General features: G+C 43.9%; 1 protein-coding gene across 1 annotated transcript in view; it reads right to left on the bottom strand.

The window, feature by feature from the left end:
• LOC116977716 (pappalysin-2-like) overlaps positions 1-21,666 on the bottom strand; it is a 280,018-nt gene that overhangs the window by 43,336 nt on the left and 215,016 nt on the right. Inside the window, exons 19-20 of the mRNA XM_033028424.1 lie at positions 17,549-17,658; positions 10,217-10,288 (exon numbers count right to left, since the gene is read on the bottom strand). Of these exons, the coding sequence (XP_032884315.1) occupies positions 10,217-10,288; positions 17,549-17,658 (182 nt within the window). The remainder of the gene's footprint in view (positions 1-10,216; positions 10,289-17,548; positions 17,659-21,666) is intronic.

The following is a 21,666-nucleotide window of genomic DNA, read 5'->3' as shown; positions in this document are numbered from 1 at the left end:
GACCCATGGTCCTTGCCAGGAACAAAGCACTGATTCCCCTGGTGAGTTCCCTTCACAACTTGGTACTGCCTTCTCTTCCAAACGTTGACCCATTCTTTCCTTAGAACCCAATGCGGTCTGAGCATCCGTCACTGCCTGTTCCAACAATTTAGAGTTTAATCTAGGGTTTAGAGTAACAGCTTGGAAACAGGCCCTTCAGCCCACCATGTCTGCACCAACCAATGGTCACCCATTATACAAGTTCTATCCTACACACCAGAGGCAATTTACAGAAGCCAATTGACCTGCACATCTTTGGGATGTGGGAGGAAACTGGAGCACCCAGAGGAAACCCAGGCAGTCACAGGGAGAATACACAAACTCCATACAAACAGCACCCATACTCTGGATCGCATCCGGATCGCTGGTGCTGTAAAAGCACGAATGTGCCCAATTCTCTGCATTATGGTTTTAAAATCAGCAACGTTCAACGTAAACTTACGGTGAGAGGAGAAAGTTTAATAGAGATGTGTGGGGTAAGTATTTTTTACACCAGAGACTGGTGGTGGCATAGAACACACTGTTAGGGGTGGTGGTGGTGTAGGAGGCAGATACGATAGTGCTGTTTAAGAGGGCTTTAGATAGACAGGGAATAGAAGGTGATGGATCATGTCCAGGCAGATGAGAGCAGTTCAACTGGGCATCATGCTCGGCACAAACATTGTGGGCCGAAGGGCCTGTTCGTGTGCTGTACTGCTCTATGTAGACTCTCCACTCAGTCTATTTCTTTCCTTCAGGACGAAAAGGCTTGGCCTCTCCTTATCATTAAAGTTTCCCATCACTAGCATTCACCTCACAAATTAAAAACGGATTGATATTAAAATATGCACCACATTCTCACTCTCACCATTGTACGGACTTAGTTTAGTTTAGAGATACAGTGCGGAAACAGGCCCTGCATTCCACTGAGTCCGTGCCGACATTCGATCACCCCATACACCAGCACTATCCTACACACTAGGGACACGTGTGAGTGTGTGTGTGTGTGTGTGTGTGTGTGTGTGTGTGTGTGTGTGTGTGTGTGTGTGTGTGTGTGTGTGTGTGTGTGTGTGTGTGTGTGTGTGTGTGTGTGTGTGTGTGTGTGTGTGTGTGTGTGTGTTTTTGTGTTTTCCACTCTGCCGTTCCAGTTGCTGGTTTTTCAGGCGACTGCCGGCAACTTGGCAGTCGCTGGCAGTCGCCTGAAAAATCGCCTGTGGGACAGGCCCATTAAGGATTCAAATATTTCATGTTCTCTAAAATAAAGAAAATAATGATATTTTTTGCAGCAGGATTTTCAGAAATAAATAAATCTAATAATTAGAATTTTTAATTTTAGTTACTACAAGCTACAAATACTGGTCTTTATGTTACATAGTTGGCAGATTATGGTGTCTGATTACTGTCGGGAAATTACATGTAAAAAGGTATTTCTTCCAACATTGTTTACCCCCCCCCCCCCCCCCCCCCCCCCCCCCCTCCCCCCCGATAGCTATGTTTTGTCAATTTCCAAGTAAACTGTTAAACGATTCTCCAAATCATCAAAATTGCATTGTAACCATTTTGGCCTGTGTAATACAAGTAATGATCCCCAATTCCCTGTGGGGTAATGTTCAATTCATGTCATGGAAATTTGCATTTCCATACTTGCTGCACTTGCTAAGATCCTCCTGCAGTTTGTAGCTCGCTATTTTCACTTCCCACCTCTTGGTGCACAGCCCTACAGTTCATGATTCTTCAGGAGCCCAGGTGCTTTTTACATATTGTGATGGATTTTGCCTTTCAGACAGCAAGTCCTAAACCCTCACAAAAGAAAACAATTTTGCAACACACCTCTAATCTTTACGAAATTAACTTAAATCTATGCCCCCTGATTATTCTCATCTCCATCAAGGGAAATAGTTTTAACCTGTAGACCATGAATAGATCTCACAATACACATTGCAATTAAATCTGCCTCAGTTTCCTTTGATCCAAAGAAGGCAGTCCAGTAAAATCAATCTGCCCTCATAACAGTTCTGCATCCAACTGTACATAAAGTTGATATCTCAGAATAACAGACCTCAGAATGAAAGGACATACCTTTAGAAAGGAGATGAGGAGGAATTTCATTAGCCAGAGGGTGGTGAATCTGTGGAATTCATTGCCACAGACGGCTGTAGAGGCCGTCATTGGTGTTTTTAAAGTGTAGATTGGCAGGTTCTTGATTAATACGGGTGTCAAACATGAGGAGAAGGCAGGAGAATGGGGTTGGGAGGGAATGATAGATCAGCCATGATTGAATGGGGGAGTAAACTTGATGGGCTGAATGGCCTAATTCTGCTCCTGTGACATGAACTTGAGCAGAATTCGGTCACTGATTGGCCACTGTTCTTCCGCCAGATGAGAGGTTAAATCTGGAGAAAGTTGATAGGAATATGGGAAAAATACATCAATAGGATTGGTATAAATCATTACTTGAAGAATGGTGCAGACTCTTAGGGCTGAAAGGTCTGTTTCCATGCTGTATTAATCTATATCAGCCCATGGTGATAAGACTTGACTAGACCCATGTAGTGCTGTCACATAACTAGAAGAGTACAGCACAGGAACGGGCCTTCAGCCCACAATGTTAAACAACTATACCTGTGGTTTGTACTCCACAATACTTCCTGGAGTACAGTCACCGAATTGCACACAGTATTCTAATTGCAGCCTAAATGGTATTTTATACGTAGCAAGGAACTGCACATGCTGGTTTACATCCAAGATAGACCAAAATGCTGGAGTAACTCAGTGGGTCAGGCAGCGTCTCTGGAACATTTCGGGTTAGAACCTTTCTTCAGACTGTAAGATAGAGCTTTTTTATGCATTCCGATATGAATATTCTATGGCTCAGATAATAAATGCAAATATATCCTATTCCAGCTTAACCTCGTTATCTGCATGCTATGTTCTGAGATTTGTGGAAGCATTCTCTTCCTCTACAACTCTATGTATCCTAACATTTATCTTTTCATCCTTTGTCTTGTTTGCCCAATCCCTCACATTCTCCAGATTGCACTGCCTCTAACATCGGTCCACTGGTTGAATGCTGGAAACTTAGTCTAAGTGCACCTCTGTAAGCTTAACATTGTTTTTCTCTCTCTGCAGAATCCGTGTGACCTGCTGTGTATTTCCAACATCTGCTTTTGGTTCAGATTTCCAGAAACTCCAGTGTTCATGAGTTCACAGTCCCAGCACTGTTTGTTTTTCTGTTCATGAGCTCACAGTCCCAGCACCTCCAATATTTACATAATTCACTTGCCTTCAAACACAGCACAGATATTCTCTTTATCATTCCCCCTTCTCTGCAATGTAAAAAACATAGGGATTCTATCTTGACCCCAGTTCTGATGAAGGGTCTTCTGCCTGGGCATTGACTCTGTTTCTCTCTCCACAGCTGCTGCCTGATTTGCCAAGTATCTCCAGTGTCAAGTTTTATTTCAGACTTCCAGCTTCTGCAGAATTTTATTTCCTGCCTACAATCCACGCTTCTTTCTTTCACACCTCCCATTGAGCATGCTAATTATTCAATCCAATATACACAATAGACCTTTGAGCAAAGCCTACAATATTATTTGATCACAGAGCTCACAGGTGCTTGCCCTAAAGAAACATGGATGGCAGAAGGGTTTGGCGCATTGAACCAAGGTACTCCAAGAGCCAATGTAGCCAGAATTGCAGTACCATAATGAATCTGCTGGTGGTGCTCCTGAGCTACTAGAAATTAATGGTCACAATCACATTGCCTCAGAAACTGAAGTCCAAGCACACGAGACCTTTGAGTTCAATAAATCAACACAGATTATTGCAGGGGTGATCGATGGTTGATGCGGACTCGGTGGGCCGAAATAATGTTTTGGAGCTGTATCTCCAAATGAAACTAAATACTGATCCCTTTTACTAGCACTTGGTTCCATAGTCTTTGTTGCATCGGCTATTTAAGTGCTAGTCCAGAGACGTCTGATCAATGGTCGGCATGGACTCGGTGGGCTGAAGGGCCTGCTTCTACACTGTATCTCTAAACTAAACTAAAATGCTGTTGTAATACCTGCCTCAATTATCTCCTCTGGCAGCTCGTTCCATATACCCTGTACTCCTGCTCTAGGATTAGTGTATGGAACTATTGATTCACTTAAAGATTCCCAGCCTGAAGATCACGAGGAAGCAGGCAAGTTATTTACTTTTTCAGTTAGTTATTTAATTTAGTTATGACTTTTTAAAATTTACTTAAATGAGTTAAAGCAACTTTAATATAAATTGTGATGTGTTAGACTATACACATTACCACATAGGTGGTGTTGCCATTTTAAAAGTGCATCAAGGGGGATAAATTCCCAGAGCCTGACCAAGTGCACAGTCAGCACAGTGGAGCAGTGGAAGAGCTGCTGCCTTACAGCACCAGAGACGGGTTCGATCCTGACTGTGGGTGTTGTCTGTACGGAGTTTGTACATTGTCTTTGTGAGCGCGTGGGTATTTTTATGGGAGCTCTGGTATCCCCCAAAGATGTACAGATTTGTAGGTTAATTGCGTTTGGTTAAAAAAATTGTAAATTTTCCCTGGTATGTAGGACAGTACCAGTGCATAGGGATCGCTGGTTGGCAGGCACTTGGTGGGCCAAAGGGCCTGTTTCCACACTGTATCTCCAACTAAACTAAAACATCTGAACAGCAATATGAGGCACTGACAACTTCTTGTCTCCTGTCTGCGATGAACTGTTAACAACAAAAGTCACATAGAGAGAAAAACAATTGCCCAGAACTTCCTGTTGGCTGTGCTGGGTGTGACGTCAGCAGCTGCACACCAACCTTTCTTTCTGCTGACTGGATAGCATGTTTTTACTGTACCTCCGTACACATGACAATAACTAAACTAAACCACAATTTCAATCACTGATCCACCTCTGCAATCTTCCCTTACATAAATTTTGAAGGTTACTCAATTTATTTGACTTCACTTGGCTCTTAGCTTACAAAAGTGTTGCTTAGCTGGCTTAAATCTCAGTTTATATTGGAGGCAACCATTAAAGAATGATTGTTTTTAATATAGAGACTAGACTAAGCGGGACCCGTTGGGTCCCATTCACACAGGAGGCCTGGTCCCCCAACGCAACCCACTCCCCAAAGCAATATTCCACCTCTCACCCATAGCCCCTAACTGCGCAGGCGCGGCTCGTTTCCCCTCATCCCCGAGCACTCCCTCCCCCTTCTCTTCATGTGTGGGAGGGGAGGAGGGGAAGGGGGGGAAGGGGGGAGGGAAGTGGGGTGGGAGGGGAGAAGGGGTGTGTGTGGATGTGGAGGTGTAGGAAGGGGGGAGAGGGTGATGTGGGAGATGGGGTGTGTGGGGGAGGAGGATGTGTAGCGGGGAGGGTGTGGGGGAGGTGTGTATGTGGGTGGGAGGGGTGTGGAAGGGGGGAGTAGGGATGTGGGGGTGTGTGGGGGAGGGTGTGTGTGTGGGGGCGGTGTGTGGGCGGCAGGGTGTGTGGGCAGCGGGGTGTGGGGGCGGCAGGGTGTGGGGGGGGAGCGTGTGGGTGTGTATGGGGAGACGGGGGGTTTGTGGGAGCGGGGGTGTGTGTGCGCGCGACGGGGTGCGTGGGCAGCGATGTGGGTGGGGGGTTGTGGGGGGGGGTGTATGTGTGGGGTTGTGTGTGTGTGGGTGGGGATTTTGCGGGGGAGGGGTGTGTGGGGGGATGGGTGTGTGGGCAGGGGGGAGTGAGCTCGGAGAAAGGACTGGGGTAAAGCCATGGGGGAGAGGGGGGCATCACGGGGGAGAGAGCAGGAGCCAGCGAGGGGGCCCAGAGGGGTAGTGGCTGAAATTGGCGGTGCGATGGGGACTCACAGCGGGCACTGGGCGCTGGCCGTTCTCCTCCGCCGGGATCAGAGTTTCTGCTTTCCGTTTGGTGACATCGGCGACGTCTCCGATTCTGGGTTGGGCTGGGTCTCCCAAGCTGGGCTGGGCTGGGTCGAGTCTCCGACGCTGGGCTGCTGCTTGGGGCTGGGCTGCTTCGGGTCCCTCCGAAAGTCCGGTTGGAAACCTCCGCCAGCCACCCTCAGCTCCAGTAAAGATGCGATGGTGCAGGAAGGGGCGGACCGTCTCTGGGAGTTACAGGGGAAGAACTAATCCGCGCGGCGCTGACTGGCAGGAGAAAAGATCGATCTGCACACGTGCGGCTTTTAAGATTTTTAAACCTCGCTAACTTTTACGACATTCAACCGATCGGAACGAAACTTGGTGCACTTGCAGCAGAAGAGAAAGGTAAGTGAACTGGCAAAAAATCATAGTGCTATCGCGAACTGTTTTCGCGCAAATAGAAAGACCGCCAAACCGGAAGATAACAAGATCAGAGTTTTAGTTATGTACTAGACTAAGTGGGGGAGTGGGTGGGGGTGTGGGGGAGTGGGTGGGAGGGAGGTGTGGTGGAGGGGCGGGTGTGTGGGGGAAGGAGAGGTGTGGGGGAGGGGAGTGTGGGGGAGGTGTAATGTGTGGGGGAGGGTGTGTGTGTTGGGGAAGAGGTTGTGTGGGGGAGAGGGTGGTGTGGGCGAAAGGGTAGTGTGGGGTAGAGGGTGGTGTGGGGTAGAGGGTGGTGTGGGGGGTGGGGTGGTGTGGGGAAGGGGGGAGGAACAAAGGGGGGATTGTGGGTGTGTGGGGGGAGCGGGGTGTATGGGGAGGAGGGGGGAAGGGGGAAGCGGGGGAGGGGGGAAGGGCGGATGGGGGAAGGGCGGATGGGGGAGTGTGGGTGTAGGGTACCGTATTTGCGCAAATTTAAAAAAAACGCAAACCGGTAGAGGACAAGATGAGAGTTTTAGTAATAGTATAGGAGTGCGGAGACAGGCCCTTTGGCCCACCGAGTCCGCATCGACCAGCCATCCACATCCACTAATGCTATCCTTACACACTAGGGACAATTTACAAGTTTACAAAGCCAACTACCGTGCAAACTTATTTGTCTTTGGAGTGTGGGAAAAAAACAGATCTCCTGGAGAAACCCCACACAGGTTTCAGGGAGAACGTACAAACTCCATACAGACAGCACCGTAGTCAGGATTGAACCCAGGTCTCGGATGCTGTAAGGCAGCAAGCTACTGCTAGAAGAGAAAGTATGGAGTACAAAGAACAGGCCGCCAATCAAACAATACACGAGTACATCAGGTGGTGTAAAAAGAGAAAGGAACGGAGTACAGAACATTGTGTTAGGATAGGGTTACAGAAGAAGTGCAGATAGATAGTAGCAGATAGCTGTGACTAACTTCAAACATACCTCCATGGCTTTAAGTTACATCAAGACACCACGAGAGAGTATAAATTACCATATTAATTTGAGTCCTCTCTTTTTGCTTGTGACCAGACCAGAAGGCAATTGCTCATATGTCTCATTGTAACACCCATGTCATATTATATTGTAAATACACCAATAACTAACATAACAAAACATTTGTTTTGCTGCACAAACCATATTAAACATCAAAACTTATTATGAGTGAATGATTTTCTTGTTCATTGTAAAACTATCGTAATTACAATGGGAGGCTATATTCTCAAACTAATGACATAACTTCTCTTGATTAATGATATTGTTTGGTTAGCTCATATTTCCTTATGTGAGTTGGTGTGATATTTGCTAACTGATTATTCTTGGGATATTTTACTCAGTGAGCTAAGCAAAACAGTGTTGTTTTCCCCAGGGGATCACAATGGAGTCAAGAAAACAACCTCAGCCTGGATGAGCTTTTGACAAACCATTGTCTACAAGACCATGGACTAGAGTTGGTAAATGCGAGCAACCTAAGTAGCTCCATTTTGGAACAAGATGGGCTAAAAGGTCTCTTGAGCTGTAAATGAGTCACATAGTCATAGAGATACAGCGTGGAAACAGGCCCTTTTAGCCCAACTTTCTCACAGCGCCCAACAGGTCCATTTGCCTACGTTTAGCCCATATCCCTCTAAACCTGTCCTATCTACGTACCTGCCTAATTGCTTCTTAAATATGTTGCCAGCATCTCTGTCTCATCTATCTCTTTCGGCAACTCGTTCCAAATACTTCCCACCATTTGTGTGAAAAGTTACCCCAGATTCCTATAAAATCCTCCCCCTTCACCTTAAACCCATGCCCTCTGGTTCTCGATTCCCCTACTCTGGGCACGGGACTCCATGCGTCTACCCGATCTATTCCCCTCATGATTTTATACACCCCTCATCCTCCTGTGCTCCGGGGAATAGAGTCCCAGTCTGCTCAACCTCTCCCTATAGCTCAGACCCTCAAGTCCCGGCAACATCCTTGTATATCTTCCCTGACTCTTTCCAACCTGACAACATTCTTTGACTCTGTCCCAAATAGTCACTTGACCTTGCTCAGAGAAGAGCGAGGCCAATTTCATTCTGTTTGGTTTGGGAGAGATAACAAAACAATTAATTCTCAAGCAACAAAAGTAGGTGAATCTTCCCTTCATCCAAGCTGCCGTGTTCAACTCACATCATCTAATGGTAATTGCAATTATTATTCCTGGAATCTGAAGGCAATACAACTGGGCTATGGCCGCACATTGTTCCACGTAAATCTGATTACTGTCTTTGCGAAGATTTCCTGGAAGATTCAAGAAACTAGCAGAATAGAAAACACAGGAGAACAGAAGCAGTAACAACTCAACATATTCTGTGTCAAAGCTGAAAACAAGCTTTCGTTAAGCCGCAGAAGAGTTGAGATGGAGTGGAATGACCTTCGCAAAATGAAAAATACTTTTTATGGTACACTGAAATACTTCTGCTGATTGATATTGGGCTTCACTTTACTGCACGTGCTGATATCCTAGAAGTTGCCACCAATCCTTGAGTAGTTCACACAAAGAGTGGTGGGTATAAGGAATGAGCTGCCAGATGAAGTAGTTGAGGCAGAGACTATTGCAATGTTTAAGAAACAATTAGACAGGTACATGCATAGGAATATGGGTCAAGCGTAAGCAGGTGGAACATCTTTGTCAGTGTGGGCAAGTTGGGTCGAGGGGCCTGTTTCCACGCTGTATGACTCTATTCCTCCTGAACATCTTTGACTCCAGGAAGTATCGCAGCAAAATTACTACATTTGTGAGTAAACAGATGTACACTTATATTGCATGAAATTCCAGTAACCAAAACACAACTCTTTGATTGAAGAATTGCCTGAATTGTATAAAGATTGAAAGAATAATTTGCAGAATCGGGATAAACCTGGGAGAATATAACACTGTGCTTAAAAATGGAGTTTCCAAAGACCTCTTAATTACCCCAGATTTATGAAACACAAACTCTGTCTCCAAATTCTATTGAAAGAACAGATCACAAATTGGACATCAGAAGAGAATTATGCCACAAAGGTGCTGTGGAATTTAATACACTATTCAATCGTATTCTGCATCCCTACTTGATACTTTGATCTGAAAATGTAGTTTTCTGATACATAGTCAGAGGGAAGAAAAGGCCACTTAAACCATCAAGCTCCATTCCTAAATGCCCAAAAAATACATGATTAGAGATTTTTAACCTACCAAATGTAATTCTGATCAAACTCCAGATTGCCCTGAAAAAAACCCACAAGGTTTTTGCTAGCGTTGCTAGTGGATCAGGCAGCATATGTGGAGGACATGCTTTCGTCGGCATTTTGGGTCCTCCAGAGATGCTGTCTGATCTTCTGAGTTACTCCAGCACTTTGTTTTTGTTTGGTAACCATCATCTTCAGTTCCTAGTGTCTCAAGATGATTATATTTTAAATGTTGTCTTTCATACACAATCTTTGCATTTTACTGGCAGAAACTGTAACAAATCACCAAGTTATAGAAAATAACTGTGCGTGATATTTTGTATTGCTTAATAGAGATGAATTAAATAATTGCACTCTAGCCATTTTCCAACCAATGTAATTAGTTTGTAGGATAAATGTCCAAGTTTGTCCCTTCTGTCTCTAACCTTGCAGGAGCATTCCAATTCCATTGCATTTCTAGTTTTGTTCAATACTCCGAGTTGATGTATCTTCCCTCATGTTCTTCACTCACCACACCTTAGCATATTGCTGGGATAGGGAAGGAGTATTGTACATGATAATACTCAAGAAAGAGATGGCACTGGCAGGCACGCAACCAGCGCAGCTTTAAGGAAAGACAGCAGAATGGCAAAGGGACTGTGTGGCTGTAATGAAATATAGCAACTTACCTCACATGACTGGATACAATGGATGAGATGGGGTTTTGGATACCACTGGAGCAGTCCTGTGCACACAATACTCTGCAAGAAAACATGCCGGTGTTATTTCTTAAAGAAATACAGAGATCGTATATCACATAAATAAAGGCAAATATGTATTTGTAAATCTCTTTCTATGAATTTTATTTGCTGGCTTTACCTTGCACTAAATGTTATTCCCTTATCATGTATCAATACACTGTGAATGGCTCGACTGTAATCATGTGCAGTGGTAGAGTTGCTGCCTTGCAGCGCCAGAGACCTGGGTTCTATTCTGACTACAGGTGCTGCACATACGGAGTTTGTATGTTCTTCCAGAGACCGCGTGGGTTTTCCCTGGGTGCTCCGGTTTCCTTCCACACTCCAAAGACATACAGGTTTGTTGGTTAATTGGCTTTGATAAAATTGTAAATTGCCCCTAGTGTGTAGGATAGTGTGAGTATATGGGGTGATCGCTGTTTGGCTGGGACTCTGCGGCCAATGGGCCTGTTTTCACGCTGTATCTAATGTCTAAAGTCTTAAGAATCATTGTCATCCTATTGAGGGTACACGATTCTGGGGATGGGAGTTTGAAGGTTTAAACCCAGTGACATTATGTGACTTAATAGGAGCTAGGAGTTGGTGGTGTTCCCATGTACCTGTTGCACTTGTCCTTTAAGGTGGTAGAGGCCTAAATGTTCAAGGGATCGACTAGCGCTCTCGAAGAAGCTTTGACAAGTTGCTTTGACAAGTTGCAGTGTGCTTTGTGGACAAGAAATGTTTGAGCTAGTGAGTGGGGTGTTAGATAGAAGGTTTACTTTATTCTAGACCATGTTGGATTTACTGAGTTTGGATGAAGTTGACGTCATCAAAGGAAGTTGGATAGGACAGGTTTAGAGGGATATGGGCCAAAAGCAGGCAGGTAGGACAAGTGTAGATGGGATATGTTGGCCGGTGTGGGCAAGTTGGGCCAAAGGGCCTGTTTCCACACTGTAAAACTCTATGACTCTATGGTCCAGAGTATTCCTTCATGTTCTGACTTGTATCTTGTTGAAATAAGGTAGACCTCGGGGAGTCCAGATTCACAGACTCTGGCCTGCTCTTGTAGTATTTATAGGGAGGAAGTTTGACTCTTTCTAAGTTGCCAGAACTTATGCCAATTTAGAGTTGCACTCTTGATTCCCCCTGACTCTCAGAGTTCCTTGATGCTCCACAGTCAGATCTTGCCTTGCTGTTAAGAGCTTTCATTTGCACCACTCCTTTGGAAGTCAGCTCTTTTGTCTATGTTTGGACCAAGGGTGTAATGGGGTTTAACTCCAAATGGTCCTGGAAAAGGCCAAAGCTGATGGTGAAGGGTGGACTGGGGTCTATCAGGATCAGCTTGTGTAGGAATAGGGAGGAAAGGAAGCTGGAATAAAATCAAAGGCATGTCCAACAATAAAACACATCTGCTCCTGTGATTTCTATCAGAAGCCGTGAAAATGTAATGGACAACTTTAGTTAAAACAAACACTTACAGATGAAGAACTCCTCTTGTTGATCTGCAGGTCGATCATAAAGTTGGCTCCTTTTACTATGATTTATAACCCTGCGCTCAAGTAATTTATATTGTACTTATTTCATATTCCAAATGCCACTGCCTGCTGTGCTACAGAAAGCAGCCATTTCCTTTCTTCTGAATTGGATAGGATTCAGTTACGCATGTCACTGAGTTTTGCCTCACACATTCCGGTTTAAGCAAGCCCTGAACCACAGCCATCACCAGCGCTTAGGCACAAATGTAAGGCTAACCATTAAATTTGGTTAAATTTACTCTCAAAAGCTCCATCATTAGACTTTGTTCATCGAACACCACTGACTAGTCAATAATTTATGGGATGGCACAGTGGTGCAGCTGGAAGAGCCGCTGCCTCATAGCACTGGACACCAGGGTTCAATCCTGACCTCGGGTACTGTATGTGTGGAGTTCACACATTCTCCCTGTGACTGCTTGGATTTCCTCCAGGTGCTCCATTTTCCTCCCACATCCCAAAGACATGCAGTTTGTAGCTTAATTGGTCTCTGTAAAATTGCCCCTAATGTGTAGGGAATGGATGAGGAAGTGAGATAACATAGAATTATTGTGAACGGGTGATCATGCTATATCTCTAAACCAAAACTAATCTTTCTCCATCTTCATCGCTCTCTTGAACAGCACATCACATTCTGCTTGGGTAGCAACAATGAATTCAATGTATGAACAATGAATTCTCCAATTTCAAGTAGTACCCCTCTACCCTCTTTCTCTTCCCTGTGCAACCCTCCCCTCCAGTGCACACCCATTTCACCCACCATCTTGCACCTCCCCAGTCATCCTGGTCCTTTCCCCTCCTTTGCATACTAATCTCCCATTTCCTTTTATCCCTCTTCTTTCCCTATGCCCCCCCTTCCACCTACATCCCTCCCTCTGGTTTTATATTTCAGTATCAGTTTTATTCGTCACTTGCACATAAAGTGCAAGTGAAATGAATATGTCAGCAGCGGTACAATGAAAAAAGAACACACAAAAACACAATAAAAATGCAACACAAACATCCACCACAGCATTCATCACTGTGGTGGAAGACACAAAATTTGGCCAGTCCTCCTCCATTTTCCCCCGTGGTCGGGACCTCAACCTTCACTCTTCTCTACTTATCTCACTCCTCCCCATTTGCATCCACCTTTCATTTCTCAGGCCTTGACCTGCCTCATCTTTCTTTGCAGCCTTCACCCCTCAACTACTATCAATCTGAAAAAGGGTCCTGACCCATAACATGGTTTGTTCATTTCCTTCCACTGATGTTGCTTAACCCGCTGAGTTATTTCAGTTACTTCCATTACTTCTGTGTTTTTTCTAAAGTGTTCTTGATTTTTAATCAAAATATATTCAAGAGAAACAAGGAACTGCAGATGATGATTTACAAAAAAAAGACACAAAGTGGTAGTCACTCAATGGGTCAGGCAGCATTTCTGGAGAAAAGGAATAGGTGGCATTTTGGGTTGGAACCATTCTCACTGAAGAAAAGTCTCAACCCGAAATGTCACCTATTACTTTTCTCCAAAGATACTATCTGACCCGCTGAGCTACTACAACATTTTGTGTCTATCTATAATATGAACAAACATCTGCAGTTCCTTCCTGACAATTCTTGGTGATAGACTAATAATCCTACACCTGGGTTGCACTCTAGGTTGGCCTGAAATCTCTCGAGGGTTGTTGACCCTTCATAATCCCATGCAGTGCCTTCCAGAGGAATAACATCCAAGTTAGGCTCCAACAGGTTGGACTGACCAGAAAAACGGCTATGGAATCCCTTGTACCTTTTATACGACGATTTTACAGAACCAAACTCCAAATCTTAAATGCACCGTACAAACTAATTACTGAGTGACGGCCCGTGTATTTTTGCTGGAAGGAGCGAGGGTGGTGATGGACAGAAGAAAGTCTGCAAATAGTTCTAGGAAATCTGTAGGGGATGCAGGAAATGAAAAACAAAGCTAAACTGAAGTTTTGGCAGCAACACTTAGCTGGGTGGGGTATGAATGAGAGCCCAGAAATATACTGATGGCAGTGGTCCGTATTCCTATCCTGCAGCATTCTACGTCCTACAATATAACACCATGCACGTGTATAGACTCAACAAGACTCAATGATACCAAGAAGACTGAAAATTCTCTTATTCCTCCCTGGCTGTTAAAAGCAGTTATGCAGTGGATCCCCATGGGAATAAATCCAAATGGTTCGCTGAAGTCCTGGCATCTTGAAGGAGAATGCAAAACACAAGCTCAATCCGTTGGGATCAGTTCTAGGGGAAGTGGGAGCTGCTCAGGCAAGGTTGGTTACACTTCAATAAGGCGAGGTGGATAGTTGACCAATGCGATTGGGAAGGGTTTCAATTAATTTTGCAAGGGGATGGGAATCAGGGTGTAACCTTGAGGAGAGCAGTGTGTACAAATGACTGGAGAAGACGAGAGGGTATCTATGTACTGATGGCAGGATAGAGAAAGAGAGATTTTAAAATGACCCACGGCTTCATAACCAGACGGGAATAGTTCAAACGTAAGGAACTAATGTCAAAACTCTATAAAGTGTTTCTTTAGCTGCTATTAGAGTATTGGTCACTGCATTTTAGAAAGAACATTGGTGAGTGTCTTGATGGGTGCAGGAAACATTTCTGGTAAGGGATCTCAGTTTTGGTGATAGAATATACAAGCTGAGATTGCTCTCTGTAGATTCAAGGTTCAATTTATTTGTCACATGTACCAATTAAGGTACAGTGAAATTTGAGTTAGATAGTTGAAAAAGGGTTTTGACCAGAAACCTTTTTTCACCTTTTTTCCAGAGATGTTGCCTGACCCGCTGAGTTACTCCAGCTTTTTGTGTCTATCCTCAGAGATAGTTGAGAGATAGAAACATAGAAACATAGAAATTAGGTGCAGGAGTAGGCCATTCGGCCCTTCGAGCCTGCACCGCCATTCAATATGATCATGGCTGATCATCCAACTCAGTATCCCATACCTGCCTTCTCTCCATACCCTCTGATCCCCTTAGCCACAAGGGCCACATCTAACTCCCTCTTAAATATAGCCAATGAACTGGCCTCGACTACCCTCTGTGGCAGAGAGTTCCAGAGATTCACCACTCTCTGTGTGAAAAAAGTTCTTCTCATCTCGGTTTTAAAGGATTTCCCCCTTATCCTTAAGCTGTGACCCCTTGTCCTGGACTTCCCCAACATCGGGAGCAATTTTCCTGCATCTAGCCTGTCCAACCCCTTAAGAATTTTGTAAGTTTCTATAAGATCCCCTCTCAATCTCCTAAATTCTAGAGAGTATAAACCAAGTCTATCCAGTCTTTCTTCATAAGACAGTCCTGACATCCCAGGAATCAGTCTGGTGAACCTTCTCTGCACTCCCTTTGATTTGATGATTTGAAGGAACAAAGAGAGATTTTTTTAATTGGAAGAGCCAAGCAGAAATTATAGTTACAACTTCACTCAAAAAAAGTAATTTGTGGCATTCTCCACAGTTGAGGGGAGATTGACAAGATTAGATATGTTGATGAACACTCTCTTGAACTTCTACATGTGTACATGAGAACATTTTGACTGGTTGCATCAACACCTGGTTAGGCAACTCGAATGCCCAGAAATGAAGGAGATTCCAAAGAGAGGTGAAAAATACCCAGTCCATCACAGGTACTGACCTCCCCACCATTCAAGGGATCCACAGGAGGCACTGCCTCAAAAAAGGCAGTCAAAATCATCAAAGATCCACATAACACTAGCCACGCTCTCATTTCACTCTGACCATCCGGAAGAAGATAACGGAGTATGAAAAGCTGACTGATAAAGTTGATTACCAGTTTCAAGAGCAGCTTCTTCCCGATAAACATCAGGCTCTTGAATACCACACAACGCTAGCCTCAACTATGAACTTCTACGGAATGTCTTTGGTTGCAATAAGGACTTAAGGGTTTTTGCACGTATTATGCTTATTAAATGATTAACGTTTTGTTTATTGTATATTATGTGCGTGTGTGTTGCATTTACAGACCTGTTGGGCTGCTGCAGGGAAGAATTTAATTTAGACTATAGACTTTATAGATACATTGCGGAAACAGGCACTGTGGCCCAACAAGTCTGCACTGCCCAGTGATCACCTCGTACTCTGGCACTAAGAATTTTACCAAAGGCAATTAACCTACAAACCTGTAACTTCTTTGGTGTGTGAGAGGAAACAGCAGCACCCGGTGAAATCCCACGTGGATACAGGGAGAAGGTACAAACTCCGCACAGACAGCACCAGTAGTCAGGATTGAACCCGGGTCTCTGGTGCTGTAAGACAGCAACTCTACCACTACGTGACTGTGCTTCCCCATTGTACAGCTGTCGGTACATATGCCAATTAAGCACTCTTGACACATGACTCTTAAGAACGCTCAGTCAGTGAACAAATTCAAGGCTGTGGTCGATAGATTCTTGAACTCTGGTTCACCTCCACTTGGTGGAGTCCAACAGACCAAAGCATGGGGCAGCAAGCTAACTGAACATGTCGTCAACCCAACTGCAATGTTTGATGAATATGCACGGCTGCGGGAAAATGAAAAATCCCACTCTATCCTGTCCAACTGTGGTTGCCCAGAATACATCAGATTAGTATTAGTCCTAATGTATCTTGTATTAGTATTCGTGTACACTTAGCATTATTATATCTTGCTGGCAGCTAAATCTTCCACCTCATCGTTTAAAATGTGCAGAGTTTTTGGGTGCTTTCCGAAAACAATCTATTCCAACATAAAAATATCATAAAGACAGAATTTGAGATTGAGCCAATAACACAGAAAATAAGATTTCAAATGTCTTCATTGACATTTACATTTTTTAACAGTCTTGTAAGCAAAAAATGGAAATATAATGCCGCTATCCTGCATCAAAACTATCAAATCATTATAATAATGCATAGGAAGGAACTGCAGATACTGGTTTACACCAAAGATAGACACAAAATACTGGAGTAATTCAGTGGCAGCATCTCTGGAGAAAAGGAATAGGTGGCGTCTCAAGTTGAAACCCTTCTTCAGACTAAAAATGACAACAGATTCAACACTTTATCCAGCATTGTCTATGTTTAAACCAGCCCCATATTAACTTGCTTGGCATTTGAAGTAGCCCAAGTAAGCTTTGATATGTCAAACCCTGGTTCAGTTAAGGGCCTGTCCCACTTGGACGACCTAATCCACGAGTTTGGAAGACCCTAGACAAGTTGAAAAAAATGGCATGGTCGTGTTGACTCGCCAAAGTAAAAGACCTCCTACGACTGTGTCTACGACCTCCTACGACCCCCCTCGACCTCAGTCTTCCGCACCTAAGACCAACTACGACTAGCTACGAGTGGAAAATGATCACATGATAAAATGATGTCATGTCACCGACCTACGACTATCTATGACTACCATCACGACCTACTACGACCTACCTACGAGTAAAAAGTATCAATTTTTTCCTTGCCGACCTTTTTTTTACTCATGGACATTTTTATCAGGCTGGAAAAAATGCCGCAACCTACTTGAGGCCACGAGTATGCGGAGACCACTCACGAGCATGAGGAAGAGTTACGAAGACCTCCTACGACCTCGTGGTGACCATGCTGTGAGTATGAGTCAAGGGCAAACTCGGCAGAGGTCGCCAATTAGGTCGTGAAAGTGGGACAGGGGCTTTAGTAAGTCCACCAGCATCTCTCGTCAGCAAAGCAATCCACAATCATTGCCAGTCACAACGACTGATTTCAGAAAGCAATCCTTACCTGCACCCTGGGTGGTTCCATCCAGTGCACCATCGTGTCAGCAGTTACGTTACTGGGCAAAACCACCACGTCACTGGGAGGTATCACACAGGATGCGTCACACATGGAGCCTGAAACAGTGAAGCACATCGAGCCATCATGATCTCGCTCCGCAGCAGACAACAAAACAAACAAAAACATTTTTTGCAGAACCAAGGAACTGCAGATGCTGGTTTACAAAAAAGGACACAAAGTCCTGGAGTAAATCAGCGGGTCGGGCAGCATCTCTGGAGATGGCTTTTCGGGTCGGGACCCTTCTTCAGACTGATTGGGGTGTTGTGGTGTGAAACAAAGTTGGAAGAGAGAAGGGGCAGGACAAAGCTTGGCAAGTGATAGATGGATACAGGCGTGTGGAGCTTTTAATAGGCAATGGTTGGACAAAGGCCAGAGATGAAAAGTCTAAAGGTGTGAGGTAAGGACAGAAGAGTTGCAAATTGTGAAGCCAGAGTCAGGCATGTAGGTGGAAGGGGAGGGGAGGGTAGCAAAGGTGCAAGTTCAGTTGAGGCACAGAGAAAAGAGGAGGAACAACAAAGGGTGGGAGGAAAACAAAGGGGAAGTTACCCAAGATTGGAGAATTTGATGTTGATACCTTTGGTTTGTAACCTACTATAGTGGAATACGAGTTGCTGTTCCTCCAGTTCCAATTTTTGCTCCACGTTACCATCAAATGCTTTGCCTATTTTTTTTTAAATAATTTGCCTTAACTTGGTGGGAGATGACAGTAGTTCCACAGCAAAACTGCTGTCATTTATCCTCCCAAGTTCAGGACTCCAGCAAAGGTAGAGGTACCGTAATTGCTGGCTTGCCTTTGATGCTGAATTCCCAAGGAGCACAAATGTGTTGAATCCTCTGTCATCTACCAGCTAAATCTATTTTGCAGAACAGCTGGGAGGGAGATGTGCAACTGCAAAGCAATGACATCACCTTTTAGTTGCATAAAATGACTTTAATTATATATTTTTTAATTATGTGTGAAATTGCAGTGATATGCAAGTACCAAATCAAGTTTCCATCCATACTAGGCCGCAGAGTGGAACAGTGATAGAGTTGCTGCCTTACAGTGCCAGGGACCTGGGTTCGATTCTGACTAAGTGCTCCAGTTTCCTCCCATATTCCAAAGGCATGCAAATTTGTAGGTTAATGGACCTCTGTAAATAATCCTTTGTGTGTAGGATGTGAAAGTAGGATGGCATGGCAGTAGTGTTCAGTTAATCATTGCTGGGCTGACAGGCCTGTTTCCACGCTGTATCTCTAAACTAAACTAAACACTGTTCCCAATTACTGGCACTTGGTTCCATAGTCTTCGATGCAATGACAGTGCTTGTCCGGAGACTTCTTGAATGTTAATAACGTCTCTGCAAAAAAATGTCAGGGTGCAGAAATTCTTCCTTATCTCCTCTCTAAATCTCATACTCCTTACGTTAAACCTATGCCCTCTGGTCATAGGCACTGCTGCCAGGGAGAAAGGTTTATACTGTTCGACCCATTCTATGCCCCTCATAAATTTGTACGTGTCTCAGAACTTTATTGTCAGAGGTTTTTAGCCAAATGATGGACATGGTTCTATGTCATGACCTGTATGTGTGGGAGAAGATCTAAAAGACAGCAATCACAATATCATACGATAAAAATAGGATAAAGGTTCAATAAATGTTAATTGGAGAAGCATTAATTTTAATTAAATTTTACCAGGCATGGCTCACATAAACTGGAATCAAAGCTTGCAACCAAAACCGCAATTGAGTGATGGGTGGCACGCAAAATGTACATGTTTCAGCTACTGGCCCAGTACATGAGGAAGTTAAGGGATTGCTAGACTAGATTTCCCTCTACATCCAAAAAGAGCGAGTAAAATAGAGCAGAAATCAAGAGCACATGAATGCAAATGGGAACTAGGCTGCTTCCTGGAGGGTTGGAGAGGTGAAAAAGAAAAGACAAAGACAAGACATGAGAAAAAAAATGGTTTTAGTCTAGTTTTGTTTATGACAAGTGGCAATAACTCATCTAATGCTAGTCTCTGTTTAGAGATACAACTTGGAAGCAGGCCCTTCAGTCCAATTAATCTCTCCCGACTTGATCACCCTTTCACACTAGTTTAATGTTATCCCGTTTTTTCATCCACTCCCTACGCACGAGGGGCATTTTTTCTTTAAATGAAGGCCAGATACCCTGCAAATCCACACGAATTTGGGATGTGGGAGGAAACCAGAGCCCCCCCAGAGGAAACCCACATGGTCACCAGGAGAACGTGCAAACTCTACACGGACAGCACCCGAGCTCAGGACAAAACCCTGTGGTGACAGCTCTACCAACTACACCACTGTGCCACCCAATGGTTTAATACAGGTTATCTATGGTTTAACCAGTTGTTGGCCTTTTTGAAGTAAGAGAGTTAAAAGCTGAATGTTACTTGAATGCATTAAACATTAAGATATCAGAATATTATGGTAGTCATTACAAAGACCTGCTGTGTGAAAACTGCTCAGGAATTTAGTTTGCATTTAGTGTGCGGGTAATCAGATATAATATGTACAAAGGAAAAATTACCTTCAGCTACCTTCTACTTCTTTGTGGGAACTGTGGGCTACTTGCCAAAGAATACTGGAATTGGGAGCAGCAAGGCACAGCGGTAGAGTTGCTGCCTTACAGCGCTTTCAGTGCCAGAGACCCAAGTTTGATCCTGACTGCGGTTGCTATATGTATGGAACTTGTACGTTCTCCTGGTGACTACGTGGACTTTCTCCGACATCTTCGGTTTCCTCCCACACTCCAAAGACTTACAGATTTGTAGGTCGGTTGACTTTGTGTAAATGTAAATTGTCGCCATTGTCTGTAGGATAGTGTTAATATGCGGGTCGGTGCGGACTCGGTGGGCCGAAGGGCCTGTTTCCGTGTTGTATCTCTAGATTAAACTAAACTAAACTGGATTGTTAAAAAAAGTTACCTCTGGGCGCAAGTCCATATGGAAAGTTGGCATAGTGGGAAAAATTAAAAATTAAACTTGATAGAAAGAGTAGACACATGGCAGAAAATAGAGAAGTGTGAGGTGGTACATTCTGGAATGCAGATTGCAGAGGGGCTATATAAACTTTAAAATATTAAAGGGTCTGCAGGGACAGGGAATCTTGAGAAGGTAGAGGCATGAAACTTTGAAGGTGACAGAATAAGTTGGTCTGGAAAACACAAGAGTTCCTTGGCTTTTGAAAAGTGTAGCATGGAGTCTCAAAGCAAAAACAATCCAAAGCCTTCATAAATAGTAAGATTAAACGAGAACTTACCAGTTTGAAGTTTGATCTGTATTTTATGAGGAGTTACGATGAGGGATTACGTGAAGAACCCCGCCACGACGCATGCGTGTCATTCTTCAAAGCAGCGGTGTGAAATCACAGATACTGTAATGACTAAACATAGTAAGATTAGAGAAGAGATACCAGTTAAGTATATGATCAAGGGTGGGAGCGGAGGGCACGTAATCCCTCATCGTAACTCCTCATAAAATACAGATCAAACTTCAAACTGGTAAGTTCTCGTTTAATCTTACTATTTTACTTCGGAGTCACGTGAGTGACTACGTGAAGCTTTTAAATCTCTGTGATTTCATGCCGTGGAAACGAGTCCATGCATCACGTCTGCCTTGATGACTGTAGGAGGAATTGTGTTAACATAATTTGGACATGAATTCGACATTGAAATCATAAAATTTATTAACACAAATTTATAACCCATTTTTATGGGTTTAAATTAATTTACAGAACTTAAAATTGTTTCTGCAAACGTTCCAGATTTCATTACTGATTTATTGTAAAATAATTGGAATGTTTTTTCCCCCCCAGACCATCCTGCTGCCTTGAGGATTTAAAATATTAATATCCACCCCAGCCTGTGTTAGCACCTGTTTCAGCCATCTTGAGATGGTCTGGACCGTCACTCTTTTGTGTGGTTGCTAGTGGCTGACCAAAAAGTGCCTTCTCATTGCCTCTTAGGATTTTTGTTTTCTCCATGTATAACGACAGATGTCTTACTATACACAGACGGTCATCTGTTGGGTATGACCTAAATTGTATATTGAGGCCTGCTGA

Source organism: Amblyraja radiata, chromosome 10 (genome assembly GCF_010909765.2).
Source record: "Amblyraja radiata isolate CabotCenter1 chromosome 10, sAmbRad1.1.pri, whole genome shotgun sequence".
Classification (NCBI taxonomy): Eukaryota; Metazoa; Chordata; class Chondrichthyes; order Rajiformes; family Rajidae; genus Amblyraja; species Amblyraja radiata.
This window is presented reverse-complemented; position numbering and strand designations above follow the sequence as displayed.